General features: G+C 39.3%; 1 protein-coding gene across 6 annotated transcripts in view; it reads right to left on the minus strand.

Moving 5' to 3' along the window:
- The window catches only part of LRRIQ1 (leucine rich repeats and IQ motif containing 1), a 106,040-nt gene that overhangs the window by 44,888 nt on the left and 37,721 nt on the right, over positions 1 to 23,431 (minus strand). For 5 of the 6 annotated variants that reach the window (XM_080971441.1, XM_080971442.1, XM_080971440.1 and 2 more), the window contains 6 exons: positions 23,158 to 23,277; positions 12,968 to 13,057; positions 9,680 to 9,801; positions 9,036 to 9,131; positions 8,210 to 8,289; positions 3,464 to 3,565 (listed from right to left, as the gene is read on the minus strand). In XM_080971441.1, coding sequence (XP_080827567.1) covers positions 3,464 to 3,565; positions 8,210 to 8,289; positions 9,036 to 9,131; positions 9,680 to 9,801; positions 12,968 to 13,057; positions 23,158 to 23,277 — 610 coding nt within the window. Of the gene's footprint in view, positions 1 to 3,463; positions 3,566 to 8,209; positions 8,290 to 9,035; positions 9,132 to 9,679; positions 9,802 to 12,967; positions 13,058 to 23,157; positions 23,278 to 23,431 lie in introns of those variants that run through there. The other variant, XR_013976970.1, reaches the window with a different exon arrangement.

A 23,431-nucleotide genomic window follows, 5' to 3' on the forward strand; every position in this document is an offset into this window, starting at 1 on the left:
GTGTGTCTGTGAACTTGAATCACCCAAATTCCCATTTTTTGTTGGGTTTGCATGCTTTTATACTGCTACTTTATTTATTTTAGATTGTACATTTATTTTTATGATATTGTTTGTTTTTATACTGTACATCACTTAGATATAGAATATCCAGTGGCTTTTATATCTTTAAAGGTACCGTATATTTGTGCCATGTGTCAATGATACCAAGTTTAGCTGTGGGTCTTGTACTGGCAATGAATGGAGTTAAATATCAGATGGGGCAGTAACAGTGCTGGTGAAATGGTAAACTGCAATGTTCCATCATATGAGATCAGTACGAACCTGGTATTATGGTAAAAGCATGCCGTTCCCATAATTAATATTATCTGCACAACATTTTGCACTACACCCCATATGGCAGTTTTGCTGGCTTACCATACACATTGAAACAGCTTTAGCTGAATCAATGTGAGGTCAAGACTGTGAAAGTATGACTTGGCATCTATCTCTAGCTGTTAGTGAGCCACTGGTGCATTGTTTCAAGTACTATCTGTGCTGTTACAGTAGACGGCTGGGATTTGTCAGAAATTCTTTGTGTAGATCTTCACAGAAAATTCATTTCTATAACTGTTGGTTGCAATGTGCTTCTCATTACGATGATTATCCTCCCCTATTCTAACAAATGTAAAAAAGATGCAGTACATGACATATTTGTGGTGCATTTTCATATCCAGCAACATCAAAGTCTGATTACGTATATAATGCATATGTATACACATAGTTATTAGTTAAACAGTAGGCTCTCATACATGTAATTGACATTATATACTGAATAAGTATTCCCCAAAAAATTAGCCCTCTTTGCTGATGGAGTCACTACTGACCCCAAAGGACTATACTAAAGTTGTAAAACCTTTTCTCTTCACTTCTGCTACTTTATGCTCCATATATTCTCCAACAATAAAGGAGTTGATCCTTCCATTGTGTTTCAATCTTGCCTATCCAGAATAAGCTTTTTTATTTTTTAAAAATAATTACGTTTATTTTAAATATTTATATCCAGCTTCTAAAAAAACAGAACAACCAGTGGTCTACATACAAGTTAAAGGAATAAAATATAAAAATTAAAAAGATCACTCATCGAGAATGCCTGGGTGAATAAAAAAGTTTTCATCTGCCACCAGCAAGCTATAGATGCAGCACCAGGGATTCCAAAGAGAGACAATGGAAAAGGCCTCATCTCTGGTCACCATCACTGACCTCACATTTGAAAGAAAAGGAGGAAGGGAAGTACTTTGGAAATGAAAATTCTATTTCCTTGCATAATACAATGGGCCAGTTTACACTTCAAAGTAGGCCAAATTATAGTGAACTGTGAACGAATGAACAGTGGAAAAATTGCTGCTACTTATGCTGCTGCCATGCTTCCTGGAATGCAGCTATAGTTCACCTTAGTGACAAGCAAACCTAGGCTCACCATTTGTCTCCCTCAGGCAAAATATGAATGATAACCAAGAATTACAACTCATGGTTTGATGTGGTTTGACAAACCACAAGCCCACATTCAGACGTAATGCTAAGCCAAACCATGGTTTAGCTCCAGGCAGCGTGACAGCAGCAGGACTTGGGGAGGAGTGAAGGAGTAATGCTTCTGAATCTGAGTACTCACACACTCACTCTTTCATAATAAACCATGGTTTGGCTTAGTGTAAATCAGACCAGTATCTAAACAATACAAACTATTATTAAAGTGGGATCTCACTGACCAATAAATTGGGTTACAAGCATCCTTTCTATCCATTATAAAAATGTTTCATAATGCACTAATTGGACAATACATTAAAAACAAACACCAGAGATGTCTTTCCCCCTATCATTTCCCCATCATTAAAGAACAATGCATTTCATGTGTATGATGCCTGCTTACCATAAGAAGCTGTATATGCTGAACTAAACTGCATAACAATGTGGAAAAAATGGCCATGGTAAGATAATCTCCCAGACAAAAGGATACTGTGCCATACAGTATAAGGAGTTTATATTGAGGTCGCTGCATTGACTTCTATTGCTATTTCTGCATACTCAAAAGTCTGCACGTGCACAGGAACTATGTGGATTTAAAGCCATGGATACCACCTGCATCACTTTCTTTCTTATGTCCTTGTCAGAGAAAGATACCTGCGGAAATAATTTGCTTCTGTACTTCCCTGTTGTGTCAATTCCCCAGTTAGAAGTTTGTGTACTATACTATTTTCTAGAATACAAAAAACAAGCATTGTCTTAAAGAAACAAAGCAATGAATTCATGCTATCTTGCTTTGCAACAGGGCCTAAACGTGCACAGAATCTGAAAAATAAGGGTAAATATGTGGAAAACAATAATAAATAGTTTTTCATGAAGTTTTGACTAGCCTTTTAAGGAAACAAATTTTCAATTACTTCTTTGGAAATTTATTTCAGCTTAAAGTGAGAAAAATGCAATATTTATGTAAGACAATAAATAAATAAATATATCACACACTGTTTAAACTCTTCAGGATAAATATGCCTGCCCAGCTATCTCTATTCTCCTACTGAGTTTTGCTGCTATCATCCTACAAAACCTAAAGTATGAAAAATTTGAAGCAAGGCAAGAACTGGATGTCAGCTCAAAATAATTATTTTGGCATATTATAAATCTAAGTTAAAATTGGTTTTAGTCTGTTCTATTCAGTGGACTTTTTAGTACAGGTACTAAATGTTTCCCCACTACAATTTCTATCTGTTACTAGAAGAAGAATATTTAAATCCTAAAAATATGAAACACAAATGTGTGGAATATGAAAATAACAAAACAAGTTAGCCACATATGATTATGAATACCGTAAAAAACCCTTGCATATCTAGTAGCCAGATACAATTTTGTATATATTATTTCTCTTCCTTATTGTGTCAGGATTTATTTTAACACTGATAATTCAGTCAAAATGAGAAGAAGCGGTCAAGAAACATACTATGTATTTGGTAGTCTCATTCCTTATACTTTTTCACTACCGTGATATATTCCAGTTTAACAAAAAATGAAAAAGTGTTCTAATTGTTTCACTTCCTAGGGCATCCCCTTTCAAAACTAGCAACCCTTTTAACAGATAACATATGTGTACTTGCTGCTGATGTTAAATTCCACCCTGCCTCCTGCGATTCCAAACATTCAAGAAATAAAGGAAATATATTTTCTATGAAGATATCACTGTTAGGCTCTCTGATAAACTGAAGTTTAAAATTTCCACCTGGGTACTCTCTCAGTGTGTGTGTGTGTGTGTGTGTGTGTGTGTTCAAGAGAGGGGGGGGGGACAGCAGATCTGCATTATCTGAATTAAAGTGTTTGTCATTGTCAACCTAAAAAGAAGTATTTTAAGGAAATTGATCCATACATCTGAATGACTTTCATAATTTCGAAAGATCTGAGAAAAAAGTCAAACATAAAATGAAACTCCTTTGCATACCTTCAAAGTAACCAGTTTTTGCAGTCTGTGCCTTCTTTGGTGGTTTCACAGGGGGATGTTTATTTTCATTGTTTTTGAACAACGCCAGGCGCACAGCTGGGTCTAGACGACATGAACAAGTTAAAATCAAAAGGTCAGATCTTGCTCACTCATTCCCTAAAAGAAGTATTCGCCTTTTAGCCATTTATTAAGGGGAGAAAAAAGATCTACGTAGGTTTTACATTATCAAGGGAAAATATACTATTTCTAACATTAAAGAGTTAAAAAGAAAGGAGAAAGGAAATCACTTTGATTTATGTGACATATCTTAAACAATTATTCTATGGCCCAATTATTCTCTGGGCCACTTTCCATGGTAAAGCAAAATGCCAATTAAAATCTGTATATTTAAAATAATATTTAAATCTTCTAGCTGGAAGCTGCACTTTCTGTTGAGTAGGCCCAGCCTACATATTTTATAACTAGATCGACCTGTTGAGACTGCTGAGGATGTTGAATAATGGTGTCTATTTCAAAATTGGAAATTATAAGCATCCTATTATCTGGTGCTAACTTTAAAGAAGACCTATAATAAATATTTTCAAATAATGTGTTGCATAAAGTGTGTTACTTGTCAAATCCACCCGATGAAAACAGGCTTCCCTACATTTGTCATAATTCTACATCCCCTTGCCCGTACAAAAAGGTGCTACAATGGCAACATCTTTCACCTTGGGGAGGGGGAAAAAAACCTTCCACTACATCCAGTACCTGAAGTGTGGGAAGTATCAAACAGATGGTCAGTGCTATCTGGTGCTTGTGGGCTACTCAGGGGGAAGGTGGCTGATTCCACTTACTGCCTCCCATCTCAATAGGTGATCAGTGCTATCAAATATATCATAGAATCGTAGAGTTGGAAGGGACCAAAGGGTAATCTAGTTCAACCCCCAGCAATGCAGAAATCTCAGTTAAAGCATCCGTGACAGATGCTTCAATCGTCTGCCAGCATTAATCATCTGGAAATGGGAGATTTTCAGACACAGCACTGTACATGTAGCACACTCCTATGGACATGGACACCTGGATAATGCCTATGATGCGTCTCCATTTAAACATATTAAGCTCCCTTCACACACACAAACCCGATGGTGTGGAAAAGTCTCCATCATTGTTCAGAACTACATGTTTGTGAACAATAGTTACGTGTGTGGGGCCAACTGTATGGACCTTTCCCACTCGATCAGTACCTGTAGGGAATTGAAATCAGCAGAACTGTACTGAAATATCTATGCCTTTATTCCTATGGTTTACACTTATGGAGCAAATGTGTATTTTATTATATTATGCACTGGTAAGAGAAACTGGAATTACATATGATGTAGACTAGAATGTTAAACCCTATTATTTGGATGATGTGCCATTAAAGATAAGTTGGCTTGGCTCTAGAAAAGGTGCTTAGCACTGTAATGTAAAACGAGACAAAAGCCCGTGACAAAATTTATATATTGTTTGATTTTAGTGAAAGCTCTAAGTGATTAAACTTTGTTTAAATAGGGTTTAATACTATGACAGAGTATTTGTGAATTACAGACCAATCCAATCTGTGAATTGCTGTGCTGGCGGGCATTTGGATAGAGAGGAAGTGTTCCTCTGCCCAGCCCAGCCTTGCTTCACCACCCTCCACTGACAGTGGCCAGTGGAAAACCCTGAAATGCAGCAGGGTAACACACATGATCCTGTAGTTATGAGGTGTGCCTTGTTACAGTCACATGATAGCACTGGGCTCCAACTAGGCGTCTTTGCAGCACCAATCTGAGTGCTGGTGCAGGAAAGGGGCTTTTTAAAATCCCCATGTTCCACTCTGAGTGGTATGAGTGGAGGGGTTGTGGATGCAGTGATTACTGAGCTACTCCATCATGCCCAGCCACTGCCAGCCAGGAGTTAGGATTACAGGCTTAAGAGGATAAATACTGCATCTTCAAGAATCAAAGTATAATGAGGAACACAGTTCCTATCTTGTCAAGACATGGCAAATAACACTTTGTGACCATGGGTGTTTAAAACCAAAGTGATACATTGTGGACTACTGCTTAATTAAGACTGCATTCTCCACACTTGGAAATCTTTTGACGTTCTGCCAGTTCTCCTTGGCTGCAAAGTGTTCCAGTATCATGCCCACACTTTTCCGATTATCTCATATTAGAGAAAAGTAGTTGGTGTGGACACAGTAGATGAATAAATCACAGCACACATTTGGTATGGTTAAACTGTGGCCACAACTTATTTAACTGCTTGAATAAACAATCATAACTGTAATGGATTAAAGCAGAACTGCCCTCTGATCCATTACCTGACAGCACTGGTCCAGCAAAGTACTCAGACACCAGTTGTCTACAGCACAACATATATCGAAAGCTAATCCTGAGTCCTTCCTTTTGATAAAAGCCACAAGACTTGGGTACTTGCCAGAACCTAATTTCCCTTCATGCAAACTTTCAGACATCAACACAGACAGACTTCATAAAAGAATACAAACATGCAAATAGCCTGGATCGCCTTCTTTCTAATCTGAGTTCAGGATAGTGCTCACTATGTACCTAGACGACGACTCCATATTGTGCTTGAAATGGAGAAATGCTTTTCAAAGAGAATATATAGCAGATGTCAGCAAACCTGGGGTATGATTCAGTTATAATTTGGGTCTGTGGGGCTTTAAACTGGCAGGTAAATTTGGTGGACTGCAGAAAATGGAGAATTTAGCAGTCCCTTCATACCCAAACATTATAATTTAAATAAGGATCTGAATGAATCCAAAGACCCATTGGCCAGCATTCTGTTTTCTACAGATGCCCCAGGAAAGCTCACAATCAGAGTAACATGACAATAGTCATCACCTGCTATTTTCTTTCTCTCTGATTGTGCTGCTTTGAGCCATAGAGTATGGATAGCAGAGTTACTGAGCAGCCTGTGAACACATAGTATATGGTCCAGGGCAACGGGCAGAGAGAAACATGGGGGAAGTCAATATAACAATACAGCCAGAGCTGCCAGAGGCCACACTAGGAGGGCTGTTGGATGCCATCCCCTCCTGGTACAAAGGCTACAGACACTGAAGCAGTGTACAACACACATGCCTGTTAAGAAGCTGGATGAGAAGTAGCTTAAAAGGCTTCTTACCAAATAAGCTAAGAGAAGGCTTCCTGCCACTATCCATCCTCTGATGCCAAAATAGCCAGCCAGAATATGGGGAGGGAAGGAGAAGAGACAACAGAAGGGAAAGGGAAGGGCTTTTTATTTTTTTATTTTTCTTTCTTTCTTTTAATAGAAAGAACAGAGTAAACAGGAAAAGAAAGCAGGTGGGAAAATTTCCAATAAGGAAAAGGGTGGTGGTGGACTGGAGAGAGCTGAGGGGGGGAAAAGGACTGCAGAGCTGCACTAAGGAAGAAATAGGGTCACTAAAAGGCAAAGTGAAAAATTACCAGAGCATTCAGAGACAGAGAGGGGGAAAATGGAGGGGGAAACAGGCAAAAAGCTAGCTTGAGGAGAAAAAGAGAAGGAGCTGACTTCCTTGATGAAGGCAGGAGCAAACTGAATTGTGAGAGCTTGCCTAATTCCCTCAATTTCACCCAGCCTTTGACCACCTGGTGGAGCTGTTACTCAACCCTTTACTAGCAATGGGAAAACTCTGTGTATTATATGTATTGCACATGCGTTTATCTTAATGCACATGCATCTCTTGGGAACTTGGCATCTGTCAGGAATCCTGTTGCTCTTAACCATTATACCAGATCAGCCCTCTGTTTATATACTGATTATATTCTCAGTTAGTTGTGAAATTAACACTTTTTAGAAAGTAAATGTACAAACACTCATTTCCCCAACCTTGTTAATATTAGAACATCAAGAAGTCCTTTATATACAACAAAAGACAGGACAGCAGACTTTGATATGCTTTAAGAAACAACCATTTAGGAATGGATTAATCATAAGTAACATAAAGCAGACCACATATGGAGAAAAGATGATACACTCTAATGGGTTCCATTAATTACAAATGATACGTAGCCCACCAAGATGTATGTATGTGAAAAATTCAGCTGGACACCAGATATTCTGGATATTTTGATAGAACAGGGTGGGAGGCCATGAGAATCCCTGGACTTGCATGTACTCTTTGGGGGCTCTCTCCATTTTCTTTTCCTTTGTCACAGGCACATGCTTAAGATTTTAAATTGCATTTCTTAAAGGCATACTTGATTTTGCCACACAAAATTCAACACTGATGATACATCAAAACATTTGCAAGGGAGTTTCAAATAGCATTCAAAATATCAAAGTGGCATCATTAATAACTTGAAATTAGAAGTCAACATTACTGGCATTTCAATGTTTTCAAATTGTTTTCTAAAAAATTCACAAAATTGAGAATTGTCTTATTAAATAAACAATCTAGAGCAACCATTGTCCACATATATTTCCATATGATATGAAATGAATATGTCTACATTATAAACAAAATTAAGGCTGATAAAATCAAAATAATTCTGTTACCTGACACATAAGTGCATAGAAGTGCAAGCTATTTTGAAATCAATGATACTTAAGTAGCAATCCCACGAACATCAATCAGTTTTGGGTGTGTCAACATTTCAATACACTTCAATGCTTTTAAGAGGTGAGGGCCTCTTTCCAGATGTAGATCAATAGACCAAATTTATTTTTGACATGTAACTTCTATCACATAGTTCATCAGGAATGTTTACTTACCAAGCTTATTAGATTTCTTTGCTTTCATTTTATGTGCTCTCTTTAGCATCAACTGTGCAGTAGAAATGTCTTTAAAACCCCTAAAAGAAAGGTGATTTTTAGTCATCAGGCGACAAGAAATATGCATTTACTGAATATACAGGAAGGTACGTGGAAAGCCACTCCTGTGCATACCCAGAAGAGTTGTCAGTTTTCCTCACATCACATTGCAGACCTCACATCACATTGGATATTGGTCTTTGAGGCGGTTTTGACCCTGAGGGGTGAATTCAGGGACAGCAAAGGACATGTGAGAAGGGGATGGACCTAAAATGTTGAATTACATTGCATACCACATGCAGGGCTGTTTGGATTCTCTATAATACAATAGCAAAGCACATATTACAAATAAAGTATATGTGCAGACCTTGGCATGGGCTGTAGACCTCTATATGGTTCCAATAACGTTAGCCCACTAAAATTAAGAAAAGTGCGTGCATAATTGCTCAAGATTACATTCAACACTGGCTGCTGAACCGGCAACTGATCTCGGGGATACACAAACCATATTTCATAAATGTATGGACCAACTTGATTCAATAAAACCATTCTCATTGCCAACAACTGCACATTATGTTCTTATTACCATCACTTATGCTGATTCAGTTTCAGAAAATCTAACATGGTGTCCATCATGATCCAAGGATGGTGTACAAAGTTACCGGACACACCAGCACAAATGTTTCAGATTAGCTGTGACAGCCACTAACACAGCTTTCACCTAAATGAGCAAGTCCTGATAAATACATTTACCATTAAAAGTGGAAGTATGATAAACTGAACATACCATTCTTCTGAAATTTTTTCTTCTTTTTCTGATCTTTGTGATGACCTTTGGGGGAGTTTCAGGTCAGAAAGCTGTGAGAGAGTGCTCTTCTCTGACCTGAGGAAGACAAGCAAAAGTTCTTGAAAGCTAGCCCAGTAACAGAAGTAAGTCCCCACAGTTTTTTATAGTGCTACCAAGCACCTAAGCCTTCTGAAACCCAGAAATAAAATCTATTTTAATATACCAGAAACTTTATCTTGGAGAGTAATAAAAGTCAGACTTCCACATGAAATGTTTACACTCCAATTACTCAAAGCGTATTTCAAGATTTTTCTACAAAGGAATGCAGAGCTGTAAGAAATCCTTCTGCTCTTATCTGCATTTTAATGTCTACTTCATACTTTACTTTTTTATTTTATGACTTCAGTTTATAGCACTCTAATTTTATGCTTTTTAAAAAAAATTAATGAGCAAACACTGGCTCATTAAAGAGCTACTGTTTGCATTTGAATTGCGTTATTTTAGTGCCAAGCACATGTGCTGAATACTTAAATCACATGAATTAAAAATAGCAAAACAGCAACAAGAAATTCTAATTGCTCTTCCAGTGATTATTAAATCGGTTAGTTACAGAAAGCAACATTAAAAGCTATTTATTTACTTACCTGTTGCTAATCTGACTGCTTTCTGACAAGAATGATTTGGGTCTTTCCTTAAGCTGCCGAGTTTTATGTGGAAGCCACTTTAAATGATGTGAATTATCTCCACATCCTGTAGGTTCATTATACTTTTAAGGAGAGGAAGAAAATGTTTAAACAAATAGTTCTCTTACTTCTGCTTGGACAATAACATAAAAAGGGCTAGTTTACACATTTATAAAACAATAGTATACATGCCTACTCAGAAGTAAGGCATATGCTATATAATCAGAGCCATCAACATTTATAGGAGAGTTTTTCTTAGCCTCAGTGCAGTCTACAAGAAAATTAATAAATGCTCAATGCATAATAAAAGACTAAGATTGTTTTCTAATGATCTGCTCATTGAACATTTATCTGGATTTGTTTGCACAAAATTTGCAGAGAAGTTATACAGCATCCACAGTCATTCTGGTAGCTTGTGGGGAGGTTATATGATGTCACATCAAGCGCTGGTTATATCACTTGCTAGTGCAATTTCCTATCACTTTCCATAGTGCAAAAATTCTCACTTTTTTGGTGGTGGTGGTTGGGGGGTGCTGTGCAAGAGCAGGACCAGCCCTTCTATGAGGTGGACTAAGGCAGCTGTCTCAGGTGGTGGAATCCCAAGGGGCAGTGCCCCTGTGGGCACCTCTACACCCTGCTGCTGCCACAAGAGAAGTGAGGAGACAAGAAGTGAGGCAACGGCAGCTTCTGGCAAAATATGGGATCTCGTGGAGCCTTCACAAGATCTTGCCACTGCTTCTTCTCCTCACTTCTCTCATGGTGGCATGGGGGTGGGGGCTTGGTTGGCCCCCCACTGCTGCCACCAGACAAACAAGGAGAAGCAGTTGCAACTTCTGGGTTCTGGTGAGATCTCACTGGAATCCAGAAGTCTCAGCTTTGCAACCCCAGTAAGCAAGGCTTCAGCATGAGTGGGAGTGAGGACTTCTCCATTTCACCTCAGATGGTAGAATGGGACAGGATTCTACTTTAATCTACCGTATTTTTCGCCCTATAGGACGCACCGTCCCATAAGGCGCACCTAGTTTTTTGGGGGGGAAATAAAGGGGAAAATTTTTATTCCCCCCCCAGGCGCGGGGCTGGGGCGGGGGAAGCCCGAGCTTCCCCCGACCCCAGCCCCCAGAACAGGTAACTCTCCGCAAGCCGTGGGAGCCCAGCGCCGGGCTCCCGCGCCTTGTGGAGAGCTGCGCGAAGCCAGGCTTCAGCATGCAGGCAACTCTCCGCAAGCCGCAGGAGCCCAGCGCCGGGCTCCCGCGCCTTGCGGAGAGCTGCGCGAAGCCTGGGCGCGGTGAGCTCAGCACGCCCAGGCTTCAGCATGTAGGCAACTCTCCGCAAGCCGCAGGAGCCCAGCACCGGGCTCCCGTGCCTTGTGGAGAGCTGCGCGAAACCTGGAGAGCGAGAGGGGTCGGTGCGCACTGACCCCTCTCGCTCTCCAGGCTTCAGTGAAAGCCTGCATTCGCCCCATAGGACGCACACACATTTCCCCTTCATTTTTGGAGGGGAAAAAGTGCGTCCTATAGGGCGAAAAATACAGTACTTTAATTGTGCAACTTAAATTTGCTAGCATGCAATTGAATCCAATCCACATAACAGCAACAGTCTAGAAGTGGCCTAAAACAAAGAAAAACATGATTGAAGAAAACAACTTCTATTTGCTTTCAGAATTTGACAGATGCAAGTCATAAAATCTGGCAACCAAAATAAGAGCCTTGATGCTTTTTCTGAGACAACTCAGATATTTGAACAATTGTTGTAAAGTCTTTGCTTCAATCACAGTTTCTCACTCCCCACAGAAAAAATTACAATGTACGGGCTGATCTGAGAAATATAATTGGCATGAGTGCAGATATAGGGAGAGATGACTTCTGAAATATATGGCTCTCATGCCATGAAGGGCTTTCAAAAGATAAATCCAGCACCTTTGATTTGTCCTAGAAGTACACTGCATTGCAAAATATGGAGAAATAGAAAATAGAATATAGAAATAGAAAATACGGAGAAATAGAAAAATTTCACATAAAAGATTTCTCAGTGAATGAGTGATGCTTTCATGAATATCTAGCACTGGTGAATGAAACTCTACATGGTATGATAGACCTATGTGACAAGCCACGTTGACTTATAACCGGACAAGGAAAATTAGCAAACAAAAGTATCATTCCATGAGAATAGCAACATGCAGACCATCCTTCTTTTATTTTACACAGACTGCATTCATAGGCTGTGCCCAAGTAAGCTATATGCACAGGAAAGAACCCTGTGAGGTCGGAGGTTTGTTTGAGGTTTCAACCACAGCTGCATCTTGCAAAAGGAAGATGCATTGTAAACCAAAAAGCTGGTCTTTGTTGCAGCATAAGCATCCTTGGTGGAAACATCAAAGAAACAGCCGTCTGTGTGCACAGCTCTCCCCCATGCACACATTTTGTTTAGTTGGATCACAGCCACAGACTTTAACAAGATCCAGTCATTTTGCAATAATCTGGAATGCACTTAACCACCTCAATGTACCTAAGACGTGAGCAGGTTATGATCTGGAAGCAGTTTGAAATTCAAATTAAAACTACATTCCTGAAAGCATGGCTGGCACCCTGAACTTAAACACATTTAATTGGAGAGGAATCCTACTTGAAATCAGTGAAATCACTCTGAAGGAAGCATGCTTAGGACTAGAGTGTAAGGCTTGCATTTAATTACTCCAATGAGTGAAAAATTAACATGCTTAAGCACTACTGTCTGCCATTTATGACCATTCTCTATCTTATTGCTAGTACAAATATTGTTGAAAACACATTGCATATAACAAAGAGAATTAAACATAACATAAAGAAAGCTGAAACTTCAAAGATTATCAAATAGCTAACAGACATTACAGTTCAATGATCTTTAGCTGCTCTGAAAATCTTCAGCTGTTGCCATATATTGCAGCCTTCAGTGTTTTTGAAAGTGCTGTGTCAACTAGCAATTTTTAATCCACTGCCAAATGTGCAGCTGAGGCACATCATCATATATATATATTTTGCTACTGTGAAGTAAAGTGTTGAAAGAAATCCAAAAATAAAGGGGGGGAATTAAGCAAATGAAAGAAAAGCAACATGAAAAATTACATCTGGGGATGAGGAGGAAGTCAGAGGCTTCTTAAAGTAATTATGTTTTTTCAGTCAATAAATTGCAATATTAATCACACCAAGTGTAGTGAGATCCTTAAGGAATGAACAAAGGCCAAATACGAAGAAAGTTTCCGTGACATGTTACCTTTGGCGAGGGCAATTGGTCTGAGAATAGCAGTGTTTGTGAAAGGAAGCGGGTGGAATCCAAAGCTGGCCATTCTTTCTCTATGACAGCCTGGTTTAAAACAACAACAAACCAATGAAGTCAATAGTGCAGGGATGATATCAGTTTCGTTTTGATAACTTCTATAAAGCACCATTTTGACCGCGTTGCATGCTGCTTTCAGTGATTCTGAGCCATTCTATTCTAATATAATAGTCACCTGCAGGACAGTAATGATGAAGCTAAAAAGAAGTTTTGGATTAATTTATATCATTTGATTTCCCCCATAATAATTCCAATGGGAATAATCTAGACTAAATTGTTTCAAAGTGCTATTCAGCAGAGTCAGAATTAAACACAGAAAGCTGCCTTCTGCAGAAATTTTAAATGCAAATGGAATTTTTGCAACATCTGGAATTGCAGAGCTAATCTTTCCAACTGGCATCCAAACTCTGCCTGTAAAAGGTTGCTGTTGCACCACCAAACACACTATTGAAGCATACAGAACGTCCTCTCACTCTCTGTAATTGCCATTACAGTATAGGAACATGCCAGACAAATGCTGAAAATTTGTACAGAAATGTTCCTGGATGCATTTGCCCAACCACCCTTTTCCTTGACCCTTGCTTCCTTCTTAGCTCCCTTGCCCCTGTCTGTAGTTTTCTCTGTCTCATTTCTTCAAGTCCCTGCTGCCTCCATACCACTTTCCTTCTCCTAGGTCTCCTAAGTAATCCAGCTCACCTCTCTTCCCCTGCCTCCTTGCCTCTTCTCTTCACCATACCTTTTCTCTTCCCTTAAGTATCGTCTGCTTCCAAAACATATTCACCAAGTCCCCAAGGAGGTGGTCCAAGGACCAACTTCTACATGGAGGAGGAAGGCAATGGGGCCAAATCATGGTGTAAACACACTTAATCTGGGGGATTCTGAGGCTGAAAGGACTTGTAGCATCCTAGCAATGTGCTGCTTCTCTCAAGGAGTAACCTTTTAGTGAGGCAGCTCAGAGTAGGATGCCCAGTACAGGCACATGGGGAGAAAGGGAAGAACGGAGATTGTCATTCTCCTCCCTGTAACCCATTTCTCCTCTGCTTGAATTACTACAGGCATTCACTGCTTCAAAAAGTATTTTAAAACTAGAAGCAATTATAAAATCAATTACAGACTAAGATCACCTGAAAAAAGGAGAGAAAAAGCACAGGTAGTCTATCATTGCATGGAATTAACTGTGCTTTGTTCATTGAAAGTTTCAGAGAATTTTCTATTTTGAATTTTCCTTTTCCTATATAGTATTATGATGATGGTTATCATTATCACCATTATTTTTTCCTCTTTTGTTTTTTTGTTGTTGCTGTGGACCCACTTCCTTTTTTGGGGGTAGCAAGACATGTGAGATGGGTGGATTTGAGAAGGAGCACACATATGGAAAGATTAGCAGCAACTGTATCAAAAATGCCAAAACAACATGTTGTTACTTCTTTCACAGGGGGGGGAAGGGGCGGAGAGAGACAGATTTGAAATTTTAAACACTTTAGGCATATGCTGTGGGAAACACCAGTGTATCCACAAAAATTGGGTGTGCTGCATAGAGTGTATGTACCTGCCCTTAGGGGCTGGGGCTGTTTCTATGTCAGCAAAATTTTGATGTTTCATTTTGATTCAACACCTTTCCCTCCCGCATAAAAAGTCTCTAAATGGCGTGGCTACAACATCTTTCACCCATTTATGCATTACTGCTAGGTTGCATTTATTTCTCTGAGATGATTATCCGAGCTTTTGGATACCAGAAGATAGGATTACCGAAATTCTGTATTGACCTATTTAAGAAAAACCCATGTTGGTGAAAAGGGGGACTACTAGCTTACTTCCCCCTTAATGAAAAGTAAAGGGACAGAGTCATATTTCACCTATTTTGAAAGACATTACATTTTGGATGCTGGTCAAAAATTAAACTGATTTTTAGAACTGCTCATATTTTAATAAAGGCTACATGATTTTGGGATCATCAGTCTTAGCTATACGGTTCCATGTTATTCTGAAGCCACTAGTATTTTTTAAAATTTGGAGTTTTCAAGCCTTACTACTTGAGATTTACAGTTGTGAATATCACAAAGATTAGTTCTGGAAGTGGGAAAGATTTGGATTTGACTGGATTAAAAAAAAACTAGACAGAAATGGTTCAACTTTCCCTAAAGTACTATGTGTACTTTTTTTCTTTTTCTTCATTCTCAGTTTCACAGCATGAACAATATTTCCCTTCTTGAACACAATTCAGAAAGAAAAATGTGCTGAGACACCAGAATATATTGTTGTTGTTATTTTGCAGTTTCACATGCTTCCTTCTTTAAGCAGTAGGATATTTGACTTCAGGAGAACAGTGGAGATGTATGTAACAATGTTGGGCTACAATATACAGATGGATTAAGTATTATGAAAACACAGAAGCAAGCATATCAAGTCAGGTAATACATAGTAGATTAAAACAGCCCTCTTAATTATTCTCTACTCCCACATTAGCCTCTCAGTTCAGAAACCTCTTAGCTTTTTAGTCAATCAGTGTGTTTAATGCATCCTGAAAAACATGGCTCCCAGTGACTAGGAGCCAGTCTGGAAATAGCACGATGGAGGAGCAGTTCAAGTCCTTCTCTTCTGTATGTGTGTGTGTGTGTGTGTGTGTGTGTATGCCTCTACATATGAGGGCTTCTACATGAATGCTGATTGCACAGAGTCCCTTTCCATGCAATTTTGGAGAACGGAATCACATATTGCCTGAAGTATAGTTGATAAAGATTTCCTTCAACAAAATATGGGTTTTCTCTAGCTCAGTTCATGATGCAAGCTAGGCAACAGCAAAGATAAAGAGATTTAAGCTTTAAATAGGAACTGAGAGGGGTTGCTAATACCTCAGAATATAGATGCACGATTCAAGATGATGTTAACAGATTGAAGAACTGGACCAAAACTATCAAAAGTAATTTGTGATCTATGGGTCTTAGTAGACCATAAGCTTAACACGAGTCAGCAGTGTGATGTACCAGCAAAAGAAAAAAGCTAATGCAATTGTAGGCTGCATCAACAGAAGTACAGTGTCCAGATCAAGGGAAGTAATAGTACTAGTCTATTCTGTGTTGGTCAGACCCTACCTGGAATACTCAATCCAGTTCTAGGTGCCACAGTTTAAGAAGGATATTAATAAGCTGGAACATGTGCAGAGGAGGGCAACCAAGATGATAAAAGGTCTTGAAACCACATCTTATGAGGAATGGTTGAGGGAGCTGAGTATGTTTAGCCTGGAGAAGAGAGGTCCAAGCCTTAAATATCTGAAGGCCTGTCACATGGATAATGGAGCGAGCTGGTTTTCTGCTGCTGCAGGGTAGGACCTGAACCAATGGATTCCAAGTGCAAGAAGGGAGATTCTGACTAAATATTAGGAAGAACTTTCTGACTGTAAGTGTTGTTTGACAGTGGAATGTATTACATTTGAATATGGTAGACTCTCTTTCATTGGAGGTTTTTAAACAGAAGTTTGATGGCCATCTGTTAGGGGTTATTTTACTGTGGTTCCTGCATCAAAGGGAGTTAGACTAGATGATCCTTAGGGAACTATGACAGGTTCTTGCTTAGCTAGCCATATCTCCATGTGTTCATGTACACACACATATATACACACATTTCCATAGGCACCCTCCCAACATATATACCTTTTCTATTTGGGTACGAAAACACCAAACCTGAAACTTGCAAATGTCAGGCACATATAGCACAGCTCTGTTCTTCACAATTAGACGTTCACAAACTCTAAACCTCAAAGCCAGTGTTGCGTGTGGCTAGAATAAGTTGGATGAGGATGTAAGATGTCTAAAGTCCAATCCCTGCTTTTATGGCTATAAAACTCACTGGGTGGTCTTAGACAAATAATATCCCCTATATGCTTCTCTGAGCTCCATGGAGGAGAGAGGAATATTGTGTGTAATATAAATTGCATACTTTCTTGAATACACCTATCTAGCCAAGGAGCTCTGCCACTGTACTCCCTTCATTCTTAAATGCATTTTTGATCTGGTTCATAATCTTACTTCATCATCTTCATGCTACTCTTGAGCTAAGCTACCCAAACTGTGGACAAATCTATTTCTTGTGGGATGAAAAGCCGAGTTAGCTACTTCATGAAGACAATTCTCCTTCAGATACTCATGATCAACAGAGAAAAGGTGAGAATGCAAGTGTAGGGAACTTGCTGCTCAGGTAAAGGCTTCTTATAAACATGAAGAGAAGAACCAATTCCTCATTTTCCTGATGACAGGAGTGGGGAAAACCTCACCAATTTGCTGACACTATCTTTACATTTATTTATTTAGTTGTACATCACCCTAGACTCCTTCCAGTGGAGGGTGATTTATATCAAAAATAAGAAAACAATATGGTACACAGAGCTGAAAACATACATGCACTAAAAATGTAGAAGAAAATAATCAAATTATGATTATTATTATGGTACTGTATTTATTTATATCCCACTTTTTCCCTGATAGGGACTCAAGATGGCTCACAGTTAAAATAGAAACGGCTAAAATATAGAAAAAGCAATAATTAAAACAGAATGAAACATTCTTAAAATCTATAGAATCACACACAATACTAATGAGGAGTTCACCCCTTATTTGAACTTGATGGATCATGAAATGGCTCCTCTAGTCCAGCATCCTGTTCTCATAGTGTTCAGCCAAATGCCTACAGGAAGCTCAGAAGCAGCAGGGCTGAATTAACCATTAAGCAAAATAAGCATGTGCTTAGGGCATCAAGGGAAGAGGGGCATCACGGAAATTTTCCATTGCTGGATTTACCATAAACCATATGGTGCAGCTGAACAAAAATAAACACTATTTATGTAAATATACAAAAATAAACATTATTTTCCATCTTACTGTAGCTTTTGTTTCATTTTGGAAAATAAAAAATATATATTTTACAGTTCATTATTGTCTCTATTTTGAATTAGATATATATGGGGGCACCAAAATACTTTAAGTCCTTAGAGTCTCTTAATCTGGGCCTGAGAAGCAGTGTAACACTCTTCCCACTAGTAATTCTGAGCAACTGGAATTCAGAGGCATATTGATTGCCTTGTCAAACTGCAGGAACCTGGGTAAATAGGCCTTCCCCCCTCTTAGCGTGGAGAAGGCAGTTCCTGCCTGCAAAAAGAAATATAGTCTCAGGTTCAAACAAGCAGGAGTTCCACGTATCCCATGTTCAAGGACAATTGAGTTGTCCCTATGTGATCTCAAGTCTCTCCTCTAATTTAAAGCTATGAAGTGATCTGATGACTGCGGTCTATAGGCAGTGTATGTAGAGTTGTTGGAAACTCATAGAAGTTCCCTTCTTGCTCATCAAGAAGCAGGGGAATGTCTATATTCATCTGCCTATGTGTGCAGGGTATTTCGTTTTATAAAAAAGAACTGAAAGCACAACCAACAGTGTTTTGTATGCTGTGTTTTCCCTTTACAGTATATATTTGGGAAAATTGCAGCATCCCAGTCTCCCCAACAAGACCTATTAGATCTTACATATTCTTTCATTAACCAGATGCAAAAATAAACAAATAAAAATCGGGTAACATTTACAACACAATTCTAACAATGCCTATTCAGACAGTGGGGTTATGATTACAGCCTTAAATGACATTCAATATGCTTCTGAATTTTGTTGGAGGTCAGAAGGCACAAAGATGAAATTGCCATTCTTCTGCTTTTTACTACAAAAAAACAACAACCCTAGTTTATTTTTAGTACTGCTTTTCTGAATTTTAATATTAAAACAGAATAAAATACCCAGATCTATTTCAAATAACATTTCTCCTACACAAGAAATAAAGTGAAAAATCAACACATCACTCCTTGCACTGGTCCCTTTAAAGGGAATGATAGATGTGTCAAGTATGATCTCAGCTGCACTGATGGCTCCTATTCACAAAGAAAGCACTTTGGAAGTCAATGCTGACAGAATTAACACATTCTTGGCACATGGCTGTCCAAGCACTTTAGTGAGAAAATGACTCTCCAAGTTCCTGATTTTTTTGGAAGCGGCTAAAATAAAGCCTGAAGGCTGTGTGCTGTAAAAGATTAACTAGGTCCCAGTTTACCTCATATTGTGTATAAAGACATCATAAATGTCATGGGTTTTTTAAAAAGGGTATACGTTATGATAGATTTACAATAGGGTTAAATGCTCTGTAATTGATGGCAGACAACAGGATGGAGAAACTTAAGAAGAGCACATTTTGCTGGCCCTTTCTCAGAGGCTGAAATCATGAGGTACGAAAAGGAAATAAAATTGAAGCACAAGTCATCACAGACTCTTAGCAGGGATTATAATTAGTTAATATCTTAGGGACCCTTTAGATATTACAGAAATGGTTTGGGAGCTGCTTCCTGAGGGTTAATCTCAAAGCACCTCTGCAATGTATAAATATATCCTACCATGTGCATAAGGTGAGCCGAACAGGTTCTGATAATTTCCCCTTATTCCAACCAGGGAACCATTATATGGTAAGAACATGCCAAATGGTTAAACCCAGTGGGATTCAAGCATCCAACAGACACTTCCCAAGCTGTTATTGTAAGGTCTAAACGGCACCAATGATATAGTGTGAAAAAAGGAAAGGCACCAGAGATACCCAAATAACCACTGATATTGCAACAAATGGGTAGAAAACATGCCTGAATCTTGCAAGTAAAATTCACATGAATTAAAATGGAAAGGGGTTTAAAATTTAGGGACCAATATAAAAATAACTTGGATATATCTGGGCACCTAACTATCCCACTTATTTCACAGTATGAGAAAGAAGGCTGATAACCCCAATGAAAGAGTTGGTTTAAAAATGGCTCTAAGGAATAGATAATTAGTATGAAATGTAGACACAGCATAAAAAAGTAATTCAGCCAGAGGTGGGGAACTTGTGGTCCTTCAGATGTTGCTGGACTACAGCAGCCATTGTCCCTGAGCATTGGCCGTGCTAGTTGAGGTTGATGTGAGTTAGAGTCCATCTAAAGGGACAGAGATCCCACCCTCCTAAATTAGACATGAGTAAAGCCCTCAAATTCTAGTTATAGGTGTACAACTTCTTTCCCATCCAAATACAAAAAACCCCCAAAACCTGTCTTTGAAAGGTCTTTTAAATCAATGTCTAGAAAAAAAATTCAGGACAGTTAATTCTGTAGAGAGCCTCTTGGGTATTAATATCTGCAGAGGAGGTCCTTTTGCTTGTTCTGCCTCCCTCAGAAGTTTGGGTGGCAGTGACCAGGAATTCTACACAGAGGTTTGACTGCCACCTTTACTTTATACTTTTAGGGGAATGATGTTTACTGTGACCTTTGACACCTGATATGTGTGTTTTAAGGCCCCGTCATATTCCTGTGACTGTCTTTTCTTTTACATTTTTTTAGTACTGAATTTTCAGTTTTTACAACCCACCATGGAACCTGCTGGTGAAGGGCAGGAAATAGCGTACATGATCAGTAGCCAGATTTTTGAGATTGTTATCATCATATTATCTTTGTACAATGCTTTTTACATGAACAGGCAATCCAACCAAACTCGTTTGTTTGCTACCTCTAGTCCAGGGGTCGGCAACCCGTGGCTCCGGAGCCGCATGCGGCTCTTTTACACCTTTGCCGCGGCTCCGCAGATCCTCGGGGACCCTGAGCAGAAAAAGCAGAAGCGCCAGAAAGAGGAGGGGGATGGAGCTGGGCAGCCGAGCCGGGCAAAGCAAGGTGGCGGCGGCAGCGGAGCTCGAGAGGCGGCGGCTGCTGGGATGGAGGAGGAGGCGGCGGCCGGAGAAGGGCTGCTGCTGCTGCTGCCGCTGGAGGGAAGTTCTGCCAGGCGGCTTCATGGCTCATAGCTTCCCCCGGGGTAGGACAGGAGGCAGCGGTGAGGGGGAACGTTCTCCCAGGCCACGCTCTCCTCAGCCCCGCGCGCGAGGCACCTGAGGCGAGGGAGAGAGCGTGCGCGCGCGCGCTCGAGGGAAATGGCGGGGTGGGGTTTTTGTGTGTGAGGGGTGGCGGTGGTGCTTCGGGATCCTTTTCCGTGCCTTGCTTCTGAGTGGCTGCCGAGTTGAGGGAGAGCACCTGAGGTGAACCACAAAATGGGCCCGCCCTCCCTGTCAGGGAGGAAGGGGTGAATTACGTCAGTGACGAGGAGGGGGTCCAGAGGTAGCCAGCAGGAGAGGCGGGGGAGCACGAGAGCAATTGCAGAGGGAGGGGGGGGCTGTTAGGCACCAAAATCCTGCATGCGGGATTTCCCCCGTTCTCGCGTGCCTATGCAATTCCTGCCCTTCTCCCTTCCCCCTCGAGATTTGCTGCAGAGATAAGCAAATGAAGAAGAAAGGGAAGAGTATTAGCTGACATGTCCCCGGATCCCATGGAAAGCACCACAGATTCCTTTGCTTACCAGCTCTTTTTATTTTAAGTTGGCTTCACACCTGTAATTTTGTAGGTGTATGTATGCATACATATACACACATAAATATTCATATCTCTTCCCTCTCACCTTCCTTTCACCCAGTTTCTCTGGCACTGGTTTATAAATGCTGCTATGTAGAAATGATGAGAAAGTTGCACCAGCAGAAGGAATGGATATGTGCTGTTAGTAAAAAGAGAGGGAGTTGAACTGCAGGGAGGGACAGACACTTTTCTATGTATTAATTTGTATAATGCCCTCTATGCACATGGTGCTTTGCAAAAAATGGATATGAGAGGTACCATACCCCTCTTTGCTATCTGAAATAGACTCAGGGAAATGAGAGAGAATGGGGGAAGGGGAAGAATGTGTGGTTATTTACATTTGGCTTGTTTTGCGGCTCCCAGTTTTTTTTCCTTCGGAAACGGGTCCAAGTGGTTCTTTTGTCTTAAAGGTTGCAGACCCCTGCTCTAGTCAGACTCCATCACTGTGAATTAGCTGTGAGTTTTGAATGCTACTCTTATCATTGACTATACAATTAACACCAGTGGGAAAAGAATCCCATATTAAGAGTGCTCTGTTGCTGGGAAAGGTTGTCTCTTAGGGAAGGGGCGAGACCTGGCAGTAGTTTTGAATTTTTGATTTATACTCAATTGTAGCTACTAGCTATAATTCTAGTTATACTAGAAAAATATTATCAATGTTGCATAAATATTCTGTTTATATTAAAACTGAAATATTAGTGTGTTGATCATTATTGTATTAATAAGCAATTCCTTAAACAGTGTTTTTTTTGGGGGGGACCATGTTTTTTATTTATCCTTCATCATCAGAAATAATTTATAGCAATTTTAATCTATTCCATCTGAAACTCTCATATTACTGTTTGATCACATAAATATTCTGACTTTGCAGGATTCCACTTTCTTTTCACCTTAAACCTTTTAAATTTAGAAGGCAATTATACTCATTCATGTCTAAAGAGACAGGAGAGTTAAATTACTCAGAATTCAATTACCTCTTTGTTTTAGTCTGTTTAGTAGAATTTGTTAATTTTATCATTGTTGCTTGTAAAACAACTATCAGACCTGTTATCCACCATAGTTCAATATATCCTTTCTTGTAAATAAAACTAAATAATTATATGCTAAAAATGGAATAATAAACAAAAGGGGCTGTATCAGAGCCACCCATCTACAGAAGCACTCCTTACCCCAAATATTAAAATTTCAAAACTGCAGTGAATATATACATGCAAAACCGAAGTATTGAGATGCTAGAAAATATTTTTATGATAAAAATAGCAGCTTTTCTATATGTACCTATTTACACAAGGGTATTTTGCTGTACTGCTCAGCATTCCATGAAAAGAGTCACAATATTAGCATGACTGGCAATAGAACAGTTTACAGGGCAAGAAACTAATATAGCTCAAAAATTACCAACAGGTTTGTATTTTAAAAGAATGTAAACCACTTTTTGAAGGAATTTGTCAAAAAGCCGAGTCTACATTTTGCAAATAAAAATAAAGAAAATTAAAAGTAAATTAAAACAAATAGATGAAATAAATAGATTTGTTCTCCAGTTATTTGCCAGGAGACAAAACTTTAAAACCAATTCATTTCTTCTTACATTTAAATCATATTTTTAGCACCTGCACCAATTTAGCACCAATCAAATAACTTAGAATTATAAATTAAATATTAAACAACTCTACTTACTTCATCAAACATAAAGTCATCCACATCTATTTCGCTATAGTCATCATCAGCTTCATCAGTTTTAACAGCTGCCAAAGCACTGGCCAGTTTCTTTCGCAGACGGAAACCTTTCCAGAGTGCCTAAACAAAAATGTAAAGCATGTTATATGAGGCCATAGATCAAATCCAAATCCAGATTCTCTGTTATCCCATTAGGAAGATAAAACATTGTAGTTCTTTTTCTGTAATAGCTCAATGATCTGTTTTTTGAACTTTATGTGACATTTAAAACTAC

Source organism: Podarcis pityusensis (assembly GCF_964106645.2).
Source record: "Podarcis pityusensis genome assembly, chromosome: 10".
Classification (NCBI taxonomy): Eukaryota; Metazoa; Chordata; class Lepidosauria; order Squamata; family Lacertidae; genus Podarcis; species Podarcis pityusensis.